Below are 17478 nucleotides of genomic sequence, written 5' to 3'. Positions count from 1 at the left end.
TTTGACGCTGATAAATTTCGCCTTCAATTGCACCTACCTTTGCTAATGAGTCAGCCCTCTCATTACCCGGAATTGAGCAATGTGAAGGGACCCAGACAAAGGTAATGACATAACAGCGTCTGGATAAAGCACTCAAAATTTCTCGTATTCTCTCAAGGAAGTACGGCGAGTGCTTTTCCGGCCTCACTGAACGGATAGCTTCGACAGAGCTCAGACTATCCGTTACAATGTAATAGTGTTCAACAGGTCGTGAGGCGACGCTGTCCAGCGCCCAGTGTATTGCTGCCAATTCAGCAATATACACTGAGCAAGGATACTGAAGACTGTGTGAGGTGCTAAAAAAATTGTTGAACACTCCGAATCCTGTGGACTCATTCATAGAGGACCCATCAGTAAAGTACATATTATCACAATTGATACGCCCATACTTTGCTTCGAAAATCGTAGGAACGATCCCCGATCGATGATAATCTGGAATTCCATGGATATCCTGCATCATGGACAGATCAAAATGTACAGAGGAATTGATGTAGTCAGGAAAACAAACACGGTTGGGAATATACGAAGAAGAATCAACCTGCATGGAGACGAATTCATGATATGAGCTCATGAATCCAGAATGAAAATTTAGCTCGATCAGCTGCTCAAAATTTCCGATCACCAATGGGTTCATAACCTTACACCGAATGAAGAACCGAAGAGATAATAAATTGAAGCGATCTTTTAGTGGGAGTACGCCTGCCAAAACCTCGAGACTCATGGTATGCGTTGAGGGCATACATCCCAACGCAATACGGAGACAAAGATACTGAATTCGCTCGAGTTTAATGAGGTGTGTTTTGGCAGCTGATTGAAAACAGAAACTGCCATACTCCATCACTGAGAGAATAGTTGTTCGATACAACATTAGAAGATCTTCGGGATGGGCTCCCCACCAGGTGCCGGTAATTGTACGGAGAAAGTTTATTCTTTGTTGGCATTTTTTACTCAGATACCTAATATGGGCCCCCCAAGTACATTTGGAGTCGAACCAGACCCCAAGATACTTGAAAGACATAGCATGAGTGATCGGTTTACCCAAAAGTTGAAGCTTTGGTTTTGCTGGTCTATGCTTCCTAGAAAAAACCACCATCTCTGTTTTCTCCGTGGAGAATTCGATCCCTAGCCCAATGGCCCAGGTTGAAAAATTGTTCAAAGTATCTTGTAAGGGTCCTTGCAGTTCGGATTCGTTTGATCCTACGACAGACACCACTCCATCATCTGCAAGTTGTCTTAGGTTGCAATTTTGTGTAAGGCATTTGTCGATGTCGCTTACATAGAAGTTGTACAAAAGGGGGCTTAAACATGAGCCCTGGGGGAGTCCCATGTAGGAGACCCGACTTACTGTCGAATCCCCGTGAGAAAAATTCAAATGTTTCTCACAAAGCAAGTTATATAACATATTATTCAATAGAGGCGGCAGACCCCGAGAGTGTAATTTGTCTGACAGGACCTCTATTGAAACAGAATCAAAGGCCCCCTTTATGTCCAAGAATACTGAAGCCATTTGTTTTTTTTCGGCGTAAGCCAATTGAATTTCTGAAGAAAGCAACGCAAGACAATCATTCGTCCCCTTGCCCCTGCGGAACCCATATTGTGTATCTGAGAGTAGGCCATTCGTTTCAACCCATCGATCAAGGCGAAACAAGATCATTTTCTCCAACAATTTCCGTATACAAGACAGCATTGCTATTGGGTGGTACGAATTGAAGTCGGACGCGGGTTTTCCGGGTTTTTGAATAGCTATAACTCGTACTTGTCTCCAATCATCTGGAACAATATTATGCTCCAGAAACCGATTGAATAAGTTCAACAAGCGATGTTTCGCCACATCAGGGAGATTTTTCAGCAAGTTGAACTTAATTCTATCCGATCCCGGAGCAGAATTGTTACATGAAAGGAGAGCAAGAGAGAATTCTACCATCGAAAACTCGGAATCAAGATCGCACCTATCTTGTGGTATATCTCGAACAAATTTTTGCACAGGAGCTGAATCAGGACAAACCTTTCGTGCAAAATTAAAGATCCATCGATGTGAATATTCCTCGCTTTCATTGGATGAAGAGCGATTTCTCATGTTTCGAGCCACTTTCCATAATTTTTTCATTGACGTTTCTCGTGACAAACCTCCCACGAAATTTCGCCAATAAGCACGTTTTTTCCCTTTGAACAAAATTTTTGAACTGATTCTCAAGGGCTAAATACGTTTGAAAATTTTCAGGAGTACCACGTTTCCGAAAAGCTTTAAATGCATTCGATTTTTCTACATAAAGCTTGGAACATTGGCTATCCCACCATAGATTGGGAGGCCTTCGGAAAATGGTGGAACCTGGATTGGGTTTCGTTTGAGCGCGAACTGCGCTGTCATAGATCAAACGAGAAAGGAAGTTATACTCCTCCAATGGAGGTAAACCATCTCTGGAATTGATGGCTAGAGTAATCGCGTCCGCATATTTTTTCCAGTCAATGTGTCTTGTGAGGTCATATGCCATGTTTATAGATTCAGAAGAATTCGACCCAATGGTGATGGAAATTTTGATTGGCAAGTGATCACTACCGTTGGGGTCCTGGATTACATCCCACTTGCAATCTAACGATAGTGAATTCGAGCAAAGCGAGAGGTCAAGAGCACTTGGGTTAGCAGGAGGTTTAGGTACACGTGTTGTTTCCCCAGTGTTCAAAACGGTCATATTGAAGCTGTTACAAAGGTCATATATCAACAATGAACGATTGTCGTCGTACTGTTCCCCCCAGGCAGTTCCGTGAGAGTTGAAGTCTCCCAAGATCAATCGTGGCTCAGGAAGGAGTGAGCACATGTCAACAAGTTGCTTGCGGCTAACCGCAGCTCTCGGAGGCCAATACAAGCTGACAATACAGAGGTCTTTGCCTCTGATGTTTGCATGACAAGCAACAGCTTCAATCCCTCCAATAGGTGGAAGGTTAATTCGAAAAAATGAGTGGCACTTATTGATCCCCAATAGCACCCCTCCGTATCTGTCATCACGGTCCAAGCGTACAATATTGAAATCATGGAAAGAGAGATCATCTCGCGAAGAAAGCCAAGTTTCGGACAGAGCAAAAACATCACAATTGAACTTATGAATTAAAAACAGGAAGTGGGTTATATATATGGTATAACCGCAAGGGTGACGTAGGACTATCGTTGATTTAGAGATCATTTGTTTGAAGTTGAATCTAAATCCATCCTGAATGAATGAATAAATAAATATTTGGGTGACTTCAAAAACGAGAGTGTTACTTTGAAGACTCAAGGTTTTATGCATCCAATATTGGATACAAAAAACCTTGTTCTGAAGAATAATCTTCAGAAGCTTTCCTGTTAACTGCACTTGATTGACAAATCACAAAACCAAATGTATGTGGTCGCAGTATTATATGGATAGAAAACATTAAAATAAACTCGCTTGAATGTAATTTTCAATTCCAAGGGGAACTGGCAGATTATTTTTCAGCAACGATCATTTCTTTCCAGGTTTCCTCTCGATAACCAGCAAACAAAAAGAGTTGCGCGCGTGTATGTGTGTGTGTGTGGCGGCTGCTTCTATGTCTTCCCGAGGAACCGTATTTCGATGCTGATACTCTCTTGGTCACCTTCTCTTCTCCTTCTGATCGATCGGCTTTTCTGCGCTCCCTCACAGTTAAAACAAACTGATTGCATTTCAGGTCAGGTCAAGCCAGGTAATGAATACCTCGATCCCTCGCCGTTCAGCTCGTTCAGAAACGATGTTGTCTTGTCGATGTCCTCAGGCGTCGTGCACAAATTACCTAACGCAAAAATCCGGATTTTGAACCTCCCCCCCCCCCCTTTCGTAACGCAACATCTAACCCCTCCCCCCTTATCGCGTTACATAATTTGTGCACGACGCCTCACGAAAAATGAATTTCACCACCAAAATATCATTTCAGTATGCTTTTCGTGCGTGATTGAATCGAGAGAAGGTGTGGTTTACGATGGCAATTTGGAAGGCAAACTAGAGGAGAATGAACTCTCTGAGTATGAAAATTTCGGCGACTGAGCAATAATCGATTGAAAATTATATAATTTTGGCGATACGAAACATTTTCCGTTTTTCATGTTATGCATCCATTATTGGATACGAAAATATCCTACTGATGGGAAAGAATAATCTTCAGAAGCTTTCCAGCTAATTACACTTGATTGAAAAATTACGAAATCAAATGTATTTGGTCGCTGTGTTCGCCATATAATTAGAAAACATTAAAATAAACTCTTTCGCATGGATGTATTCTTCAATTCCCAGGGAACTGGCAGATTATTTTTCAGCAACGATTAGATCTTTCCGGAATTTTCTCGATGCTGTATGGCATCCAAACGAAAATTCTCGTTTCAGTTTGTCCTGCAAAAAACTTTTCTGAACTCTAATCCATCAAATTTGGAGCTCTGAAAAGGGCCGTTTATTATATGCTAAGCTAATATAGCACCCTCTCCTTGGATTCGACGGGCCAGCTGAATGTCCTTGGGCATGATGTGACGCGTTTTACGTGGATAGCACACAAATTTGTATCTTCGAATAAGGCTCCTGCAGCGTCATAACCGCGGAACTTTGGAAGCGCAAGTCGGTTTTGAAGTCCTGAGCAATTCCACGATCCAAAAGCTGCAAAGGTAGCTTGCGGATCAGCAATTCGGTCGACTTCCGATAGCGATGAATTTCACGCAAAGTTCCCGGTCGATAGCGATGTGGCTTCTTCACCTATCCGGCGGCTGGTGCGCTTATCCGAGCTGCTTTCGTGTGCCTTACCACTGAAAGACTAACCTGCTATCTGCTTGGTCCCAAACAAACGAGTCCTCACGGTGCGAGAGTAGAGTAAGAAATGAACGAAAGCAAGGGAAGTGTCATTTTATAAAACATAAAAGAATCGAATGTAAACCCCACCCTCTTTATTGTATAAGCTTACTGTATACTCACGAATATAATAAGGGTGGGATTTAGATTCTATACTTTTATGGTTTATAAAATGACGCTTCCTTTGCTTTCGTTCATTTCTTACTCTACTCTCGCACCGTGAGGACTCGAGCTCGTTAGTCTTTCGCAGACAGCTCGTTAGTCATTCGGTGGTAAGGCACACGAAGTCAGCTCGGATAAGCGCACCAGTAGCAGGATAGGTGGAGAAGCCACATCGCTATCGACCGGGAACTTCGCACGAAATTCGTCGCTATCAGAAGTCGACCGAATTGCTGATCCGCAGCTACCTTTGCAGCATTTGGATCGTGGAATTGCTCAGGACTTCAAAACCGACTTGCGCTTCCAAAGTTCCGCGGCTCTGACGCTGCAGGATGCTTATTCGAAGATACCAATTTGTGTGCTATCCATGCAAAACGCGTCACATCATGCCCAAGGACATCCAGCTGGCCCATCGTATCCGAGGAGAGCGTGCTATATTAGCTTAGCATATAATCAACGGCCCTTTTCAGGGCTCCAAATTTGATGGATTAGAGTACAGAAAAGTTTTTTACAGGCCGAACTGAAAGGAGCATTTAGCGAAAATCGTGGTTTCGATAATAATTCGTTACCGATAGGTGCCATGGATATGGATTTCTTAATGAATAATATGAAATACATGACATGATGTAGTGAATATATCCGAAGAAATCACTTTGGTGAAACTGCATTATAAAATTATTTGTGTACGAATGCCGCATCCGATAGTCGACTCTAATTTGCGCTGGGTAATTTCCTCGGAGGACTCGATTCCTCCTTTGAACATTAATAATCTCTTTCTGGCAAAACGATGTGGTATGAATCACATTATTTGAATGATAGAATGAAGAAGTTTTCTGCCAATTTCCTTCAACCTCCAAACGTATCTTTCTCCCGTTTGTCGTTTTCGCGTTCGCTAATCCTTTCTCACAACACCCATTTCTCGTTTGAGAAATTGTTGAGTAAACATTGTTTGCCAGTGCGCGTAGAGCGGGAATTCCTAAAGATTCATTGCACCTCTAATAAATTGCCGAAAGACGTGGTCTTACATTGATCGCACTTGATTGAAAAAATCCAAAACGAAATGTATTTGGTCACAGCATTATATGAGTAGAAAGCAAATAATCGCTCGAAAATGACTTGATTTTCGCGATGTGAAACATTTTCCGTTTTTCATGTTATGCATCCAATATTGGATACGAAAATTTCCACTGATGGGGAAAAAAATTATTCAGAAGCTTTCCTGTTAATTGCGATTGATTGGAAAATAACAAAACCAAATGTATTTGGTTGCAGTGTTATATGGATAGAAAACATTAAAATAAACTCTTTCGCATGAATGTATTTTTCAATTCCCAGGGGAACTGGCAGATTATTTTTCAGCAACGATGATAGCAACGAGAATTCCGCGCGTGTATGTGTGTGTGTATGTGTGTGTGGCGGCTGCTCCGATGTTTCAAGCGAAACCGTGGCATCACTCTCCTCCTGATGGATTCCCTTTTGGCCTTAGGTGCACAAACAGGCTCTTGGTGACACCGTTCATCAGCGTTTTCATGATAAACGAAATTAGCTTCACAACAACAGCGACAACATGCTCCAATCGCTGTTCAATCATAACTGAGTGGGTTTACGAGCGGCGCTCGCTTATATACCGATTGGTGATTTCAATAGCCTGTTTTGAAAGCAATTTTAAGACTATTGAAACAAGTTTTTGGATGAAAAAGTAACGCGTAGACATTTTATCTTTCAAATGAAGTGTTTATCATACCATTTCGTTCAGTTGTTTAAGAGCTATTAACGCTCAAAATCTCGGTCTCCAGCGTAACGCTTTCGTTCTCGAAACTTTGGTTTTACACCCCGGTATAGAAATGAAAGACGTAGTCCTACGTCAAAATTTGAATGTATCCAATTTAGGGATAAGACTACGACAATTCCACTGTAAAACAGTGATATCTCCGACCTCTCTATTTGAATTAGACATCAAGAGAGATAATCATTGCAAGGAGGGGCCATGTTTGCATCAATTGTTGCAAAATTGTCTTTAATACTGGAAGCATTGAAATGACAATGGTTCTGATGGAGTCGGAAACGTTAAAACACTTGAAGATTTGATCCAAAAGGTCAGACAACTTTATAAATCCCGATTGGGAAGTTGAGCTGGACGGAAAAATAGGGACAGTTGGGGTTTTTGATGTCCCCTCGAGTGCTGGGTCGTTCGAAGGTGAACTATTCCCACGGAAGCCAGGAGGAACCTGATTTTGCTTGTCCGCTGCACTCGTTTTTTTAGGCAAGCTAACAGGGGATATCACCGGAGGGACTTGTGATTGAATTTTGGGAGTGGTCACATTTTTGCGCCGGGGATTCCCTTGGGAAATAAACGGTGTACCCCCGTGAGCTGTGTCCGCTTCCATTTCGTCAACTGGCAACGTGGAAAAGATATTGTGTGAGGAGATTGGATGTTGTTGTTGTTGGGCCTGTGGAGAAGCGCCCTTTAAAATTTCCGCAAAAGTGCGTTTCGAGCGTTCCTTTAAAGAGCGCTTCTGTTTCTCCCAGCGACTCTTGTAATTTTCACAAGCTGAGAGCTCATGTGGGGTCCCCCCGCAATATGGACACTTATGCTCAGTCGCACTGCAGGATTTGCCCACATGTTGCTCTCCGCAAGTGGCACAGCGCTCCTTGTTGGCGCAGTAGTCTGCTGTGTGACCAACTGACTTGCATTTGTTGCAAGTCATGGGCTTTGGCACGAAGAGACGCAGCGGAAGCCTCAATTTGTCCACCATAACGTAGTCAGGGAGGGCGGAACCAGCAAAAGTTACTCGAAACGAGTCGGACGGCGTGAATTTTGTTTTTCCCTCTTCCTGGGACACTTTTCCTAATTGATGGCAGTCCAAAATTTTAACTTTCGTCAAAGGGAGCTTTTTAAATCTGCCATCTCCCTCTTTTATTAATGCGCTCGTCAGACCCGTTTCTGTGATCACCCCCGAAATTTCTACGTTATGGCAGGGCACATAGACGCGATATTCTAGTACGAACCTATTGTCGACAACAATCTCGTTAGCTTGCTTCCGATCAGCCACGACAACACGCAGTTTGTTCGGTCGAACCTTTCTAATTTCGACCACGGAGGAATAATTTTTTGTCAGATCTTTCATGATCTGAATGACGTTGAGCGATTTCCCGTTGGGTTTTGGCCGGAAGAAAACAACCCATGGGCCAGATCCAGATGCATCTTCTGGATAGACCTTGACACGCGGAGAGGGGACAACTGAGGGGGAGGACGAGGTCGATTGTTGAGCGGGAGCGGGAACAGTTGGGCTGGGAGGCAAGTTCGGGAGATAATCGGAAGCGGGAGCGGGAGATTGAGGGGGCGAAGTGGAAAAGTTTGCCAATTTTCTTGAAGGGGGCTTGTTGAGGTTGATTAACTCTTCCTCTGAAAAGACATCGTCTGAGGGGGGAACGCGTTTAAGCGACTTCCCAGTAGTTAGTGAGGAGGAAACATCAGATTCAATGTCCATATCAAGAGGATCGCACTCTGCCATTATGGCAGATATACAATTATACTTTTTCTTTTTTTTTTTTTAAATCCTTAACCTAATATATATATATAAACTAAAATACTTGAAGCGCACGGTGCGGATGATTTGTAACGGTGCTCCAATCGAACCACGTGATGATCGCTTGGCACAACAGCAATGGTGTATCGCACCACAATACGATGACGAGGAACGGCACACGCTCACAGCGCCCGCAGTGGAGGACTTCTCCCTCCCGCTGGTTGTGATTACTTATCACTTCACTCTCGCAATAAAGAAAACACCGTTAGAGCGACACAATCACTTCAGCGAAACCGATAACGGTATTGTTCCAACACAATAACGGACACGAACAACTTTGCGTCCGGCGGCTTCGGACTGCGCGAGCTGACTGATAATTAGAATTAATGAATGTGATTCTCTTTAGGAAGGACTGGCAGCTTTTCCGGAGAGGGAACTATTTGAGAATGAGAGTGAGATAGAAAATGTGTGTAAATGTGGTAGCTGCTGGCTCACTTGCCGAACCCTTGGGAAGCACAATGCAAGATGGGCAAGAATAGAATGTGAGATAATGAAATTTCGGAATTAGAACTTGAAGTTAAAAAAAATTTATAATTTATTAAATTATTTTTTTTTAATTAAATTTATAATTAAAACATAGGCTTGAAATATAAAATTTAAAGCATTGAAAATTCGAAATTGAGTATTTTAGATTTGTTATTCGGAATTCGATATTTAAATTTTCAATCTGAAGTTTGAGACTACAAATTTCAGCTTCAGGAAATAATATTTGAAATCTACAGTTTTCCGCCATCGTTATTGGAGTTCTATAAATAGTACTCGTGACTTCGGTTACCTTCTCAGGTTTCCCAAAGACAACTCTTCATCGTCGGGATTGGAGGTCGATAAAGAAGACGCGTAATGAATTTAGAATTATTAGTTTTGGAGCTGTTCTCTCGGTTACCTTCTTTGGTTTCCCAAAGAAAACTCTCCGCCGTCACGATTGGATTTCAATAAAAAATACGTGCAATAAATAATAGAATATATAGTCGGTCCAATCAATTTTGCAGGTTTTCCTTCTCAGGATACCTAGAGATAATTTCTGCCGCACGTTGAGACACATAGGATTTTCGAAATTTCATTTTCTCGTTCCGTCGATTGTTCGCTTTCACATAATCACATCACTTACCTCAGTGAATCCTGATTCTTACCTCTCCCCACTAACAACTATCCCTCCCATGATAAACGCTAGGGAACCACGCTATAGAGGCGACCCTTCTGGCCTTCGGGCGGCGAATATCATACTAACATTCCTTCCCTTCCCCTGGTGACTGTAAGGACGTGGCCGGCGTCGTTATTGACCATTTAAAGCTCGAATCACCGAAAATTGCACAACGAGAATGATTTGCTAGTCCCAAGCGTCATTCTGAGTGTTCTGTGTGCAATTTGGTTGGTTCAGGTCAATCACGGAGAGCAACTACGAATTGTACAGTCTACCCAAGCTCAAGCTCAAGCTCAAGCTCATATGCAATGGTATAGAAGGGAATACTCTAACGCCGAAAAATGGCAACTGTGTAATGTGCTAATTATAGATATGATAAACATGTGACAAGTACACGATTAAAATTCGTCTCTGTTACAGCTAAAATGCTAATGAGCCTAAAATAAACAAAAGGGATAAAAAAAACTATTTTCTGTGAGAAACAAAGATATTTCCGATCACAATTGCAACCAAGCTTACCTTCGTCTCAGCCTTATACGGAAGTGGATGGTTTGTGACATCAATCCTGTATTCATCCGATAGTGCAAATGTGCGAAGCAATGCGTTATGCATCACATTCAACGAAATTGCTGGGGAATGAAGTGCCTCATTGTTGAACCAGGCTGTGATGTTATCCTCGAGAATACTCGCTCCAATGATGAATCTTCTATTCGCCTTCACCAGATGCTCGGTTGCAATATTAAGAAACGTTTGAGCGATATTATCCTGAGTTATGTTTATATGACGACTTTCTGTTTGGCCAAAATAGTTTAAAAAGTTGTTAAGCACACTGAAAAAAAGTTTATGTGATAAAAAATTGTATGACAGAAACAGTGCTAAACCGCACCTTTTTGTCAAGTAAGACATTTCTTCCTCTGGATCAGTTTGCACGAGTGTAATGGATGGGTTGTATCCCGTCATAGATAGCACCCTTGCTGGCATATCCCTAGAGCCAACCCATGCTCGCACAACAACTATAGTAACGGAGACAAATAAAATCGGGATGGCTATCTGCATGATGAAAAGGAACCAATTTCTATATGCTTGATAAATCTTTTTGAGAAACAGTGCTTGGAGCTGACAAAGGAATAACCTAAAACCCTCCAGAAGTTCGTAATCATCTTCACTGCAAATCGACTCGAGATCTGTCGATGTCGTTGCAATGCTATCAACGCTCACAGCATCACTCATAGCCATCGAATCTGAACCTACTTTCATGAACACTTCCTCTAAAGTTGTTAGCGAAATTCCGAAATCAAGAATGTTCAAGCTATGCAAATTATTTTCCAATTCTGCTAACATAGGTTCGAAACGGTGAGCGTAATCCTCATGCAGAAGGTATGACAATTCCGAACCGACATTAGTTTCCACCATAATATCGGCAATATATTTCCGAAGAAGATCGGTGACGGCTTCCGCATCACACTGTGATGTTTTAACACATATCAGTCTGTACCCAACACCAAACTTTTTCTTTAAAAAGTATGAAGACCCCACTGCTCTCAATTTACCCTCGGCCATGATGGCGATGCGATCCCCGAGCATATCGGCTTCGTCCATAAAGTGTGTTGAAAGAATAAGTGTTCTTCGGCTTTTCTCAGCAATCAACAGCTCCCACAAAGCTCTTCTAGCCGTCGGATCCATACCCGATGAGGGTTCATCACAAATTACTACTTTGGATCCTGCACATAATGCGATTGCAACGCACAGCTTCCTCTGCATACCACCTGACAGACTCACAGAAATTACATTCGCCTTATCCACAAGCTCCAGTGCGTTGACGTATTTGTTGATCTCACACTTCGCCTGAACCCGGGAAAGTCCTTTCAATCTGCTATAAAAGTATAAATGCTCCGCGACCGTCAATCGGTCAAACAGAATATTATGCTGCGGGCAGTAACCCAACGAATGTCTTATCTTTTTCATATCGCACCGGATATCGTTACCCCAGATTAGAGCCGTTCCGGAGGTTGGGCGTTTCATGCCCGTCAACAGGGACATCGTAGTGGTTTTGCCAGCTCCATTATGTCCCAACAGAGCCGTTATTTGACCCTCGAACATGTTGAAGCTCAACGCCTCGACGGCTACCTTTTTGTTTGAGTACACTTTCCGCAAAGCTTTGATTTCAATTCGAGCTGGAAGTTCTTTTGGTTCGTCCTCTATATTTGCTCTCGAGCATTCTTGTACATTGTCGGATAAATCTGAAATTAATAAAAAAAAGGAAACCTTCAGTAAGGGTTGTTTTTCCACGGTATTCTCTACATTCTCAATAAATTTTGGAAAAAACAATTGGAAATGAAAACGGACATAGCTCTAGAATTACTGCCCTTTTTATAGCAGCTCTATAATGGTCGTTTCTGTAAGGTTTGGACATCTGTTTTGATCCTCCTTCAGTGATGTTTTTTTTATGTGATTCGAGTGAAGGAATTGAATTTGAAATGATTTTGAACACTCAAATCCCAAATCCAACTTGGTCAGGAACTCCGCCTGCGAATGGCGGGACTCTATAGCAGCATTTCCCAAAACGAACCTGAAACTATTGAGAACCAGAGCAGAGGGTCCAGAGCCCCTAAGGAGGATGGTTGTAATAGCTGTTATCCATGGTTATTACGCAAAGAAAGAAATGGATAAACCCCGAAAATATTTAGTTTGAGGGTTTTAAAGGAATTTTCTCAGTGACCTCCTCAGGTCAGAATGAATATTATTTTCGAAATCTGGTTTCGCCGATTAGTTGTTGAGAGTTCGCGTTTTTAGAATCACATCACTCACCACAGTGAATCCTTCTTCTTACCCATTCCCACAAGCAATTTTTCTTTCCATGATAATCGCAAGCGAACCACACTATAGAGGTGACGCGCCTGGCCGCAAATATCAAACTAACATTCCTTCCCTTCCCATGGTGACTGTCAGGACGTGACCTTCGTCGTTATTGACTATTTAAAGTTCGAATCACCGAAACTAGTACAATGAGAATGGTTTGCTACCCCCAAGCGTAATTCGGTGTGTTCTTTGTGAAATTTCGCTGGTTAAGATCAATCACCGAGAGCAACTACGAAGTGTACAGTCTACCTAAGCTGAAACTCAAGCTCAGTTCTATTACTTTAAATCAATAAAGAAGCGCTCCATGGAATGAACCCACTGTTATAGAAAACGACTATGCGCACAATGGATAGACAAACACAGGGTGCCTGAAAAAATAAACGGTTCGCTTGCATTTTCGATGCTCCGGAACCTCGTTAGTAACATGTTTACTACACTTCACTTCTCGTCGGACGTCAATCAATTTTCTAAGATTATAACAACAACAATACTAAGATTTCAAATCGCAACTCAGCCACGTCTATGAATGCTATATTGAGAACTAAACACTTCATTAAACATCATAGGGCTGCTCAGAACCTCCATTAACTGATGTGAAGTCAAATTCGCCGAGAGTATGGATGAATAATTTTAAGCTTGAGTTTTTTTAAAACCTCTATGATTAAACTTGCTCTCTCTCTCTCTCTCTCTCTCTCTCTCTCTTTCTCGTTGACAGATTTCATGTCAACTCGTCTTAGGAGTTGGCAGCACCTTTTCAGATAGCAATGAAACGTTGTGATTGTAAACACATTGGTCATTCAATTAACTTTGCATACTTGAAATCGTCAAAAAAGAATTAGAGTACATTTTGAGAAGGGTTAAAGTTTTTTGTTATTTTTTTTATAAAAAATTATAACTCAAAACTATTGTTGCGAGCGAACACGTGAGCAATTATATGAATCATAAATTTAAACTACATTCAATTTAAAAAAAAATAAAATTGAAACATTAAAAAAAGGCCTATTCATACATTTTTTTTGAGAATTAGAAAACGTTTTGGAGGAAAAATTTACGAGTATTTACGAGAAAAAACTTTGGCCCTAATTCTAATTCTTTTTTGATGATTTCAAGTATGCAAAGTTGCTTGAATGGCCAATGTCTTTACACCCACAACGTTTCACTGCAATCTGAGATGTTGCTGCCAACGGCCAGACGAGTTGGCATGAAACTCGTCCATTCTCTTTCTCACTCCATTTTATAGATTCACTCTAGACAGCGATCAGCCAACAGCATGCGTTAAAGCTGTATTACCTAATTTCGAATTTATTATTTATTTATTCTTTTAGTAATCGTTTTCTATAGACGGGAAAGGATCTGTGTAAATTTTGGAGAGTTTCCGGGCTTTTTCCCTGGCGAGCATTTTTCTGGGTAGAAATGGCATCAAAGGACATCACACTGGATGTGAAAAAGATGTTTTACTACGATGAGAGCTGTGTTCTACCATTGAAAGTTGCCACCGCTGCAACCGAAATTCCCAAACTTATCTCCCTGTGCAAAAAGGAAGACGTAGTCCTAGGTTTAATATGCGTGTTTCATTTTAGGGGGGGGGGCTTGTCTGGAAGGTTGGAAAATAATGAATTTTCGTGGATTTTTTCGGATGTTACGAATAAAGTGAATTGTTCGTGTATTTTGGCTATTGTTTAAGGTATATTCGAAGATGTATTTTTCATTTTTTGAGAGCACGACTAATTATTATGACGCTGTTGACAGCTGGATGCGTAGATGCTGTCTGAAAATCGGTACCTTGCTGGTGGTATCGGTTATGAAGTAACGGGGTGTCGTTGAACAAATTCAAAGGATATTTTGAAACTTCAGGATAATACCTAAAGCGTTACAAAGGGGTTTTTGAAAATTCGAAAAATTGCCAAAACGGCGGCCCTTTTTGTTCAAAGTTAGATATTCTTCATAAAAAACTTGTAAATAGCAATTTTCAAAAAAAAACCAAAAAAATGGATATCAAAGAAACGGATATGTAACGCCTTAGATAATTAATTTTTACATGCTGATAAAAAATTTCAGCCAAATCGATCGAGTAGATACTGAGATATCGATACCACCAGTTGAAATAACATAATTTCGAGAAAAACGCGTTTTAAAATTCGTACAGCAATACTATATCCCTTGAGGTGACTTCATACTTTTGGCTGTAACTGTCCAACGAAATCAAATATCAAAAAATCCTTTTAGGACAACATTTCTGAGGGCATAAGCTTCCCAAAAATGCAAGAAACAAAAAATCATTTTTTTTTTCGATTTTCCAGACCGGGGTCCCTCCTTAAGTTGCAATCAATAATGGAAATAAATTTTCTGAGAACTGAAAAACTAATTAAATTTATGTGAAAGCCAGTGATTGAGCATACTCGTGGAAATCATCAGCATAATCGCGAGTTAATACTCACATTATGGACACCCAACACGTTCAAGAGCCTCTAACAGTGTTTGCCGGTTGATCGTTTCGCTGAATAACTCGCTTTCGTTTGTTCAAATTATGATCTTACAAAAGTCATTGTCATGAACGGTTTCGGTGCAGAAAGTTCATATCACATATCGAACCTCTCTATGCATCATGAAGCAGCAGAATCATGCAAACTACGCAAAGCGAATGATTCAGCAAGTGCAACACTATGTGAATATTTAGCTAGCTAGATGCTCAAGGAAGGGTAGTCAGACTATATTTATCATTTTTAACGCTGCTATCCCTTGAAATATATCTATATACTAGCTGTACCCTGCCACGCTTTGCTGTGGCACATTGTGGTTGCATGGCTGAGTTGAATTTTTCATTTTTTATGTTGTAACAACAATCGTAGATGTGTTTGGTTGTTTTGTATATTGTATCATAGTTTGAGCTCAATTGGTTCCGTACTTTTCAAGTTTTTGACGCGTACACAAACGAACAGAACATTTTTCTATATATAGAGATAGAGATAGATGATCGATAAATTAGTAAATCACCACTTCGAAACATAATTTCAGTTCATGATTTTGTCAAACACGTGGAAAAAAGAAGTTTCCATCACATAGAACACATATGCATTACTGAATAGTCGATTTTCATTAGAATCTCAATTTCAGAAACGCAGAAACGTCATATATAAAGTCATTTTTCTTCCAATTGTCCAATTTTTTTATGCCTTAAAAACACTCCTTGAAGTGGATTTTATATTGTGTCCAGCCTTGAGCTCAATCGGTTCCGTACTTTTCGAGTTTTTGACGCGTACACAAACGAACAGAACATTTATATATATATATATATATATATATATATATATATATATAGAGAGAGAGAGAGAGAGAGAGAGAGAGATATAAAAATCTCTTGTCACGATGTTCGTGGTCGAATTCCGAAACTGCTCGACCGATTTTAATTAATTTATACTCAAAAAACTTGGTAGGCACGAGAATAGATCGTTTACTATATATGATACCGCTAGTATACCGATTACTTTATATTTTATACCGATTAGGGAGGTCCTATGCATTTTTTTTTGATAATTTGGTTTTTGTATTTTTTGTACAAATTTGGCCTGAAAAAATACAAATATCCAATTTTCACCCATATCTTCTATTTTAAATCGCAATATTTGTATTTTTATATAAACAATGCCAAATAATTGATCCATCGTTCGTTTATCAAACAGGACGAATTTATTTACGTTGTTAAAAGCCAGATGGCACTTCGTCCTCTTCATCGAGCTCACACATACGCAAGTAAACTCAATTCGACTAAGGCTAGGCGCATCATCGGCGAGCTGGAAGCCTTCTTGGATAAGCACAACGAATTATTGAGATTATCATAATCATACACATGCTCGAAATGTAAAATAAAAATCACACTACTGTCGTCAGTCTTGATAAAAAAAACCCCGCTGGAGAGCATGTGTGTAGATCCAATGCACCGCAGTTACTTTAATCATTAAGAACATCATTACTCATTTTGATTGAATATTTTTGAACATGTGATTGGAGGAGACGAAACAATAAAGTGAATGTGCTAGATGGTTTCCTATCTGTGTAGTTTGATGAATTGACGCGGTCAGGACAGCATCGTTTTACGATGTCTTAAGATGTGCCATGGCCAACATATAGGCAAATGTAGGAAGCGAACGACTGCGATTCCTATGACACAATCAACAGAAACGGTTTGAGGAACAATACAGTCACTTGCGAGACGCTATCATGAACAACACTGACACAGCCTTTGTTCAAACGACAGCACGTGTCTACGAACAATAGAAATAAAGTCTTCAATGAGCTCAATTACAAAATTACGCATATTCCATCCAATATGTTGCTGGATGTATTCGGTTGAATGACAAAAGCGAGGATTACCTTATACGCAAATTTTTGGCTGGGTTAGTGGACAAAAGTCGCTCTTAGCAGAAGGATAGAGTAATTTCCTCGGAAATTCCAGATACATCCACTGATCAACTATTCTCCTGTATTCTTAAATCCGATCGAATCTTAACTCGAATCTCAACTTAAGTTCAATCGAGTTGTGCAAATATGGCAGCCTTGCCATGCAGTCCAACATTAAGCTATTTCTGTGTAGCGAAAATGGTTATAAATTATAGATTAAAATGAACACTCTTTTACAACAAAAATTATAAATGAAAAAAGGACTATGTTCTAAGTAACAGGATAACACAATCTCTGCAATTGGGGTAAAATATTGAACGTAAATTGTCTCTGATAATGAATTTATATTATGGATATAGTTTTAGGGAAAATGCAAAGAGATTTATAGAAGAAACGTTAAGTTAGGACTGCCTTCTAAATATTTAAACAACATCGAGAAATGATTTTCCTTCAAATTTTAGCAAGC

The 17478-nt window shown here is 40.5% G+C and overlaps 2 protein-coding genes across 2 annotated transcripts in view; one reads left to right on the top strand and one right to left on the bottom strand.

Moving 5' to 3' along the window:
- Positions 1-17478, top strand: part of LOC129769762 (uncharacterized) — a 125004-nt gene that overhangs the window by 53651 nt on the left and 53875 nt on the right. The gene's annotated exons all lie outside the window — the stretch shown is intronic.
- LOC129769759 (phospholipid-transporting ATPase ABCA1-like) overlaps positions 1-17478 on the bottom strand; it is a 37287-nt gene that overhangs the window by 16472 nt on the left and 3337 nt on the right. Inside the window, exons 5-6 of the mRNA XM_055772213.1 lie at positions 10642-11995; positions 10275-10584 (exon numbers count right to left, since the gene is read on the bottom strand). Coding sequence (XP_055628188.1) covers positions 10275-10584; positions 10642-11995 — 1664 coding nt within the window. The remainder of the gene's footprint in view (positions 1-10274; positions 10585-10641; positions 11996-17478) is intronic.

The sequence above is a fragment of the Toxorhynchites rutilus genome, chromosome 2 (genome assembly GCF_029784135.1).
Source record: "Toxorhynchites rutilus septentrionalis strain SRP chromosome 2, ASM2978413v1, whole genome shotgun sequence".
NCBI classification, from domain to species: Eukaryota; Metazoa; Arthropoda; class Insecta; order Diptera; family Culicidae; genus Toxorhynchites; species Toxorhynchites rutilus.
This window is presented reverse-complemented; position numbering and strand designations above follow the sequence as displayed.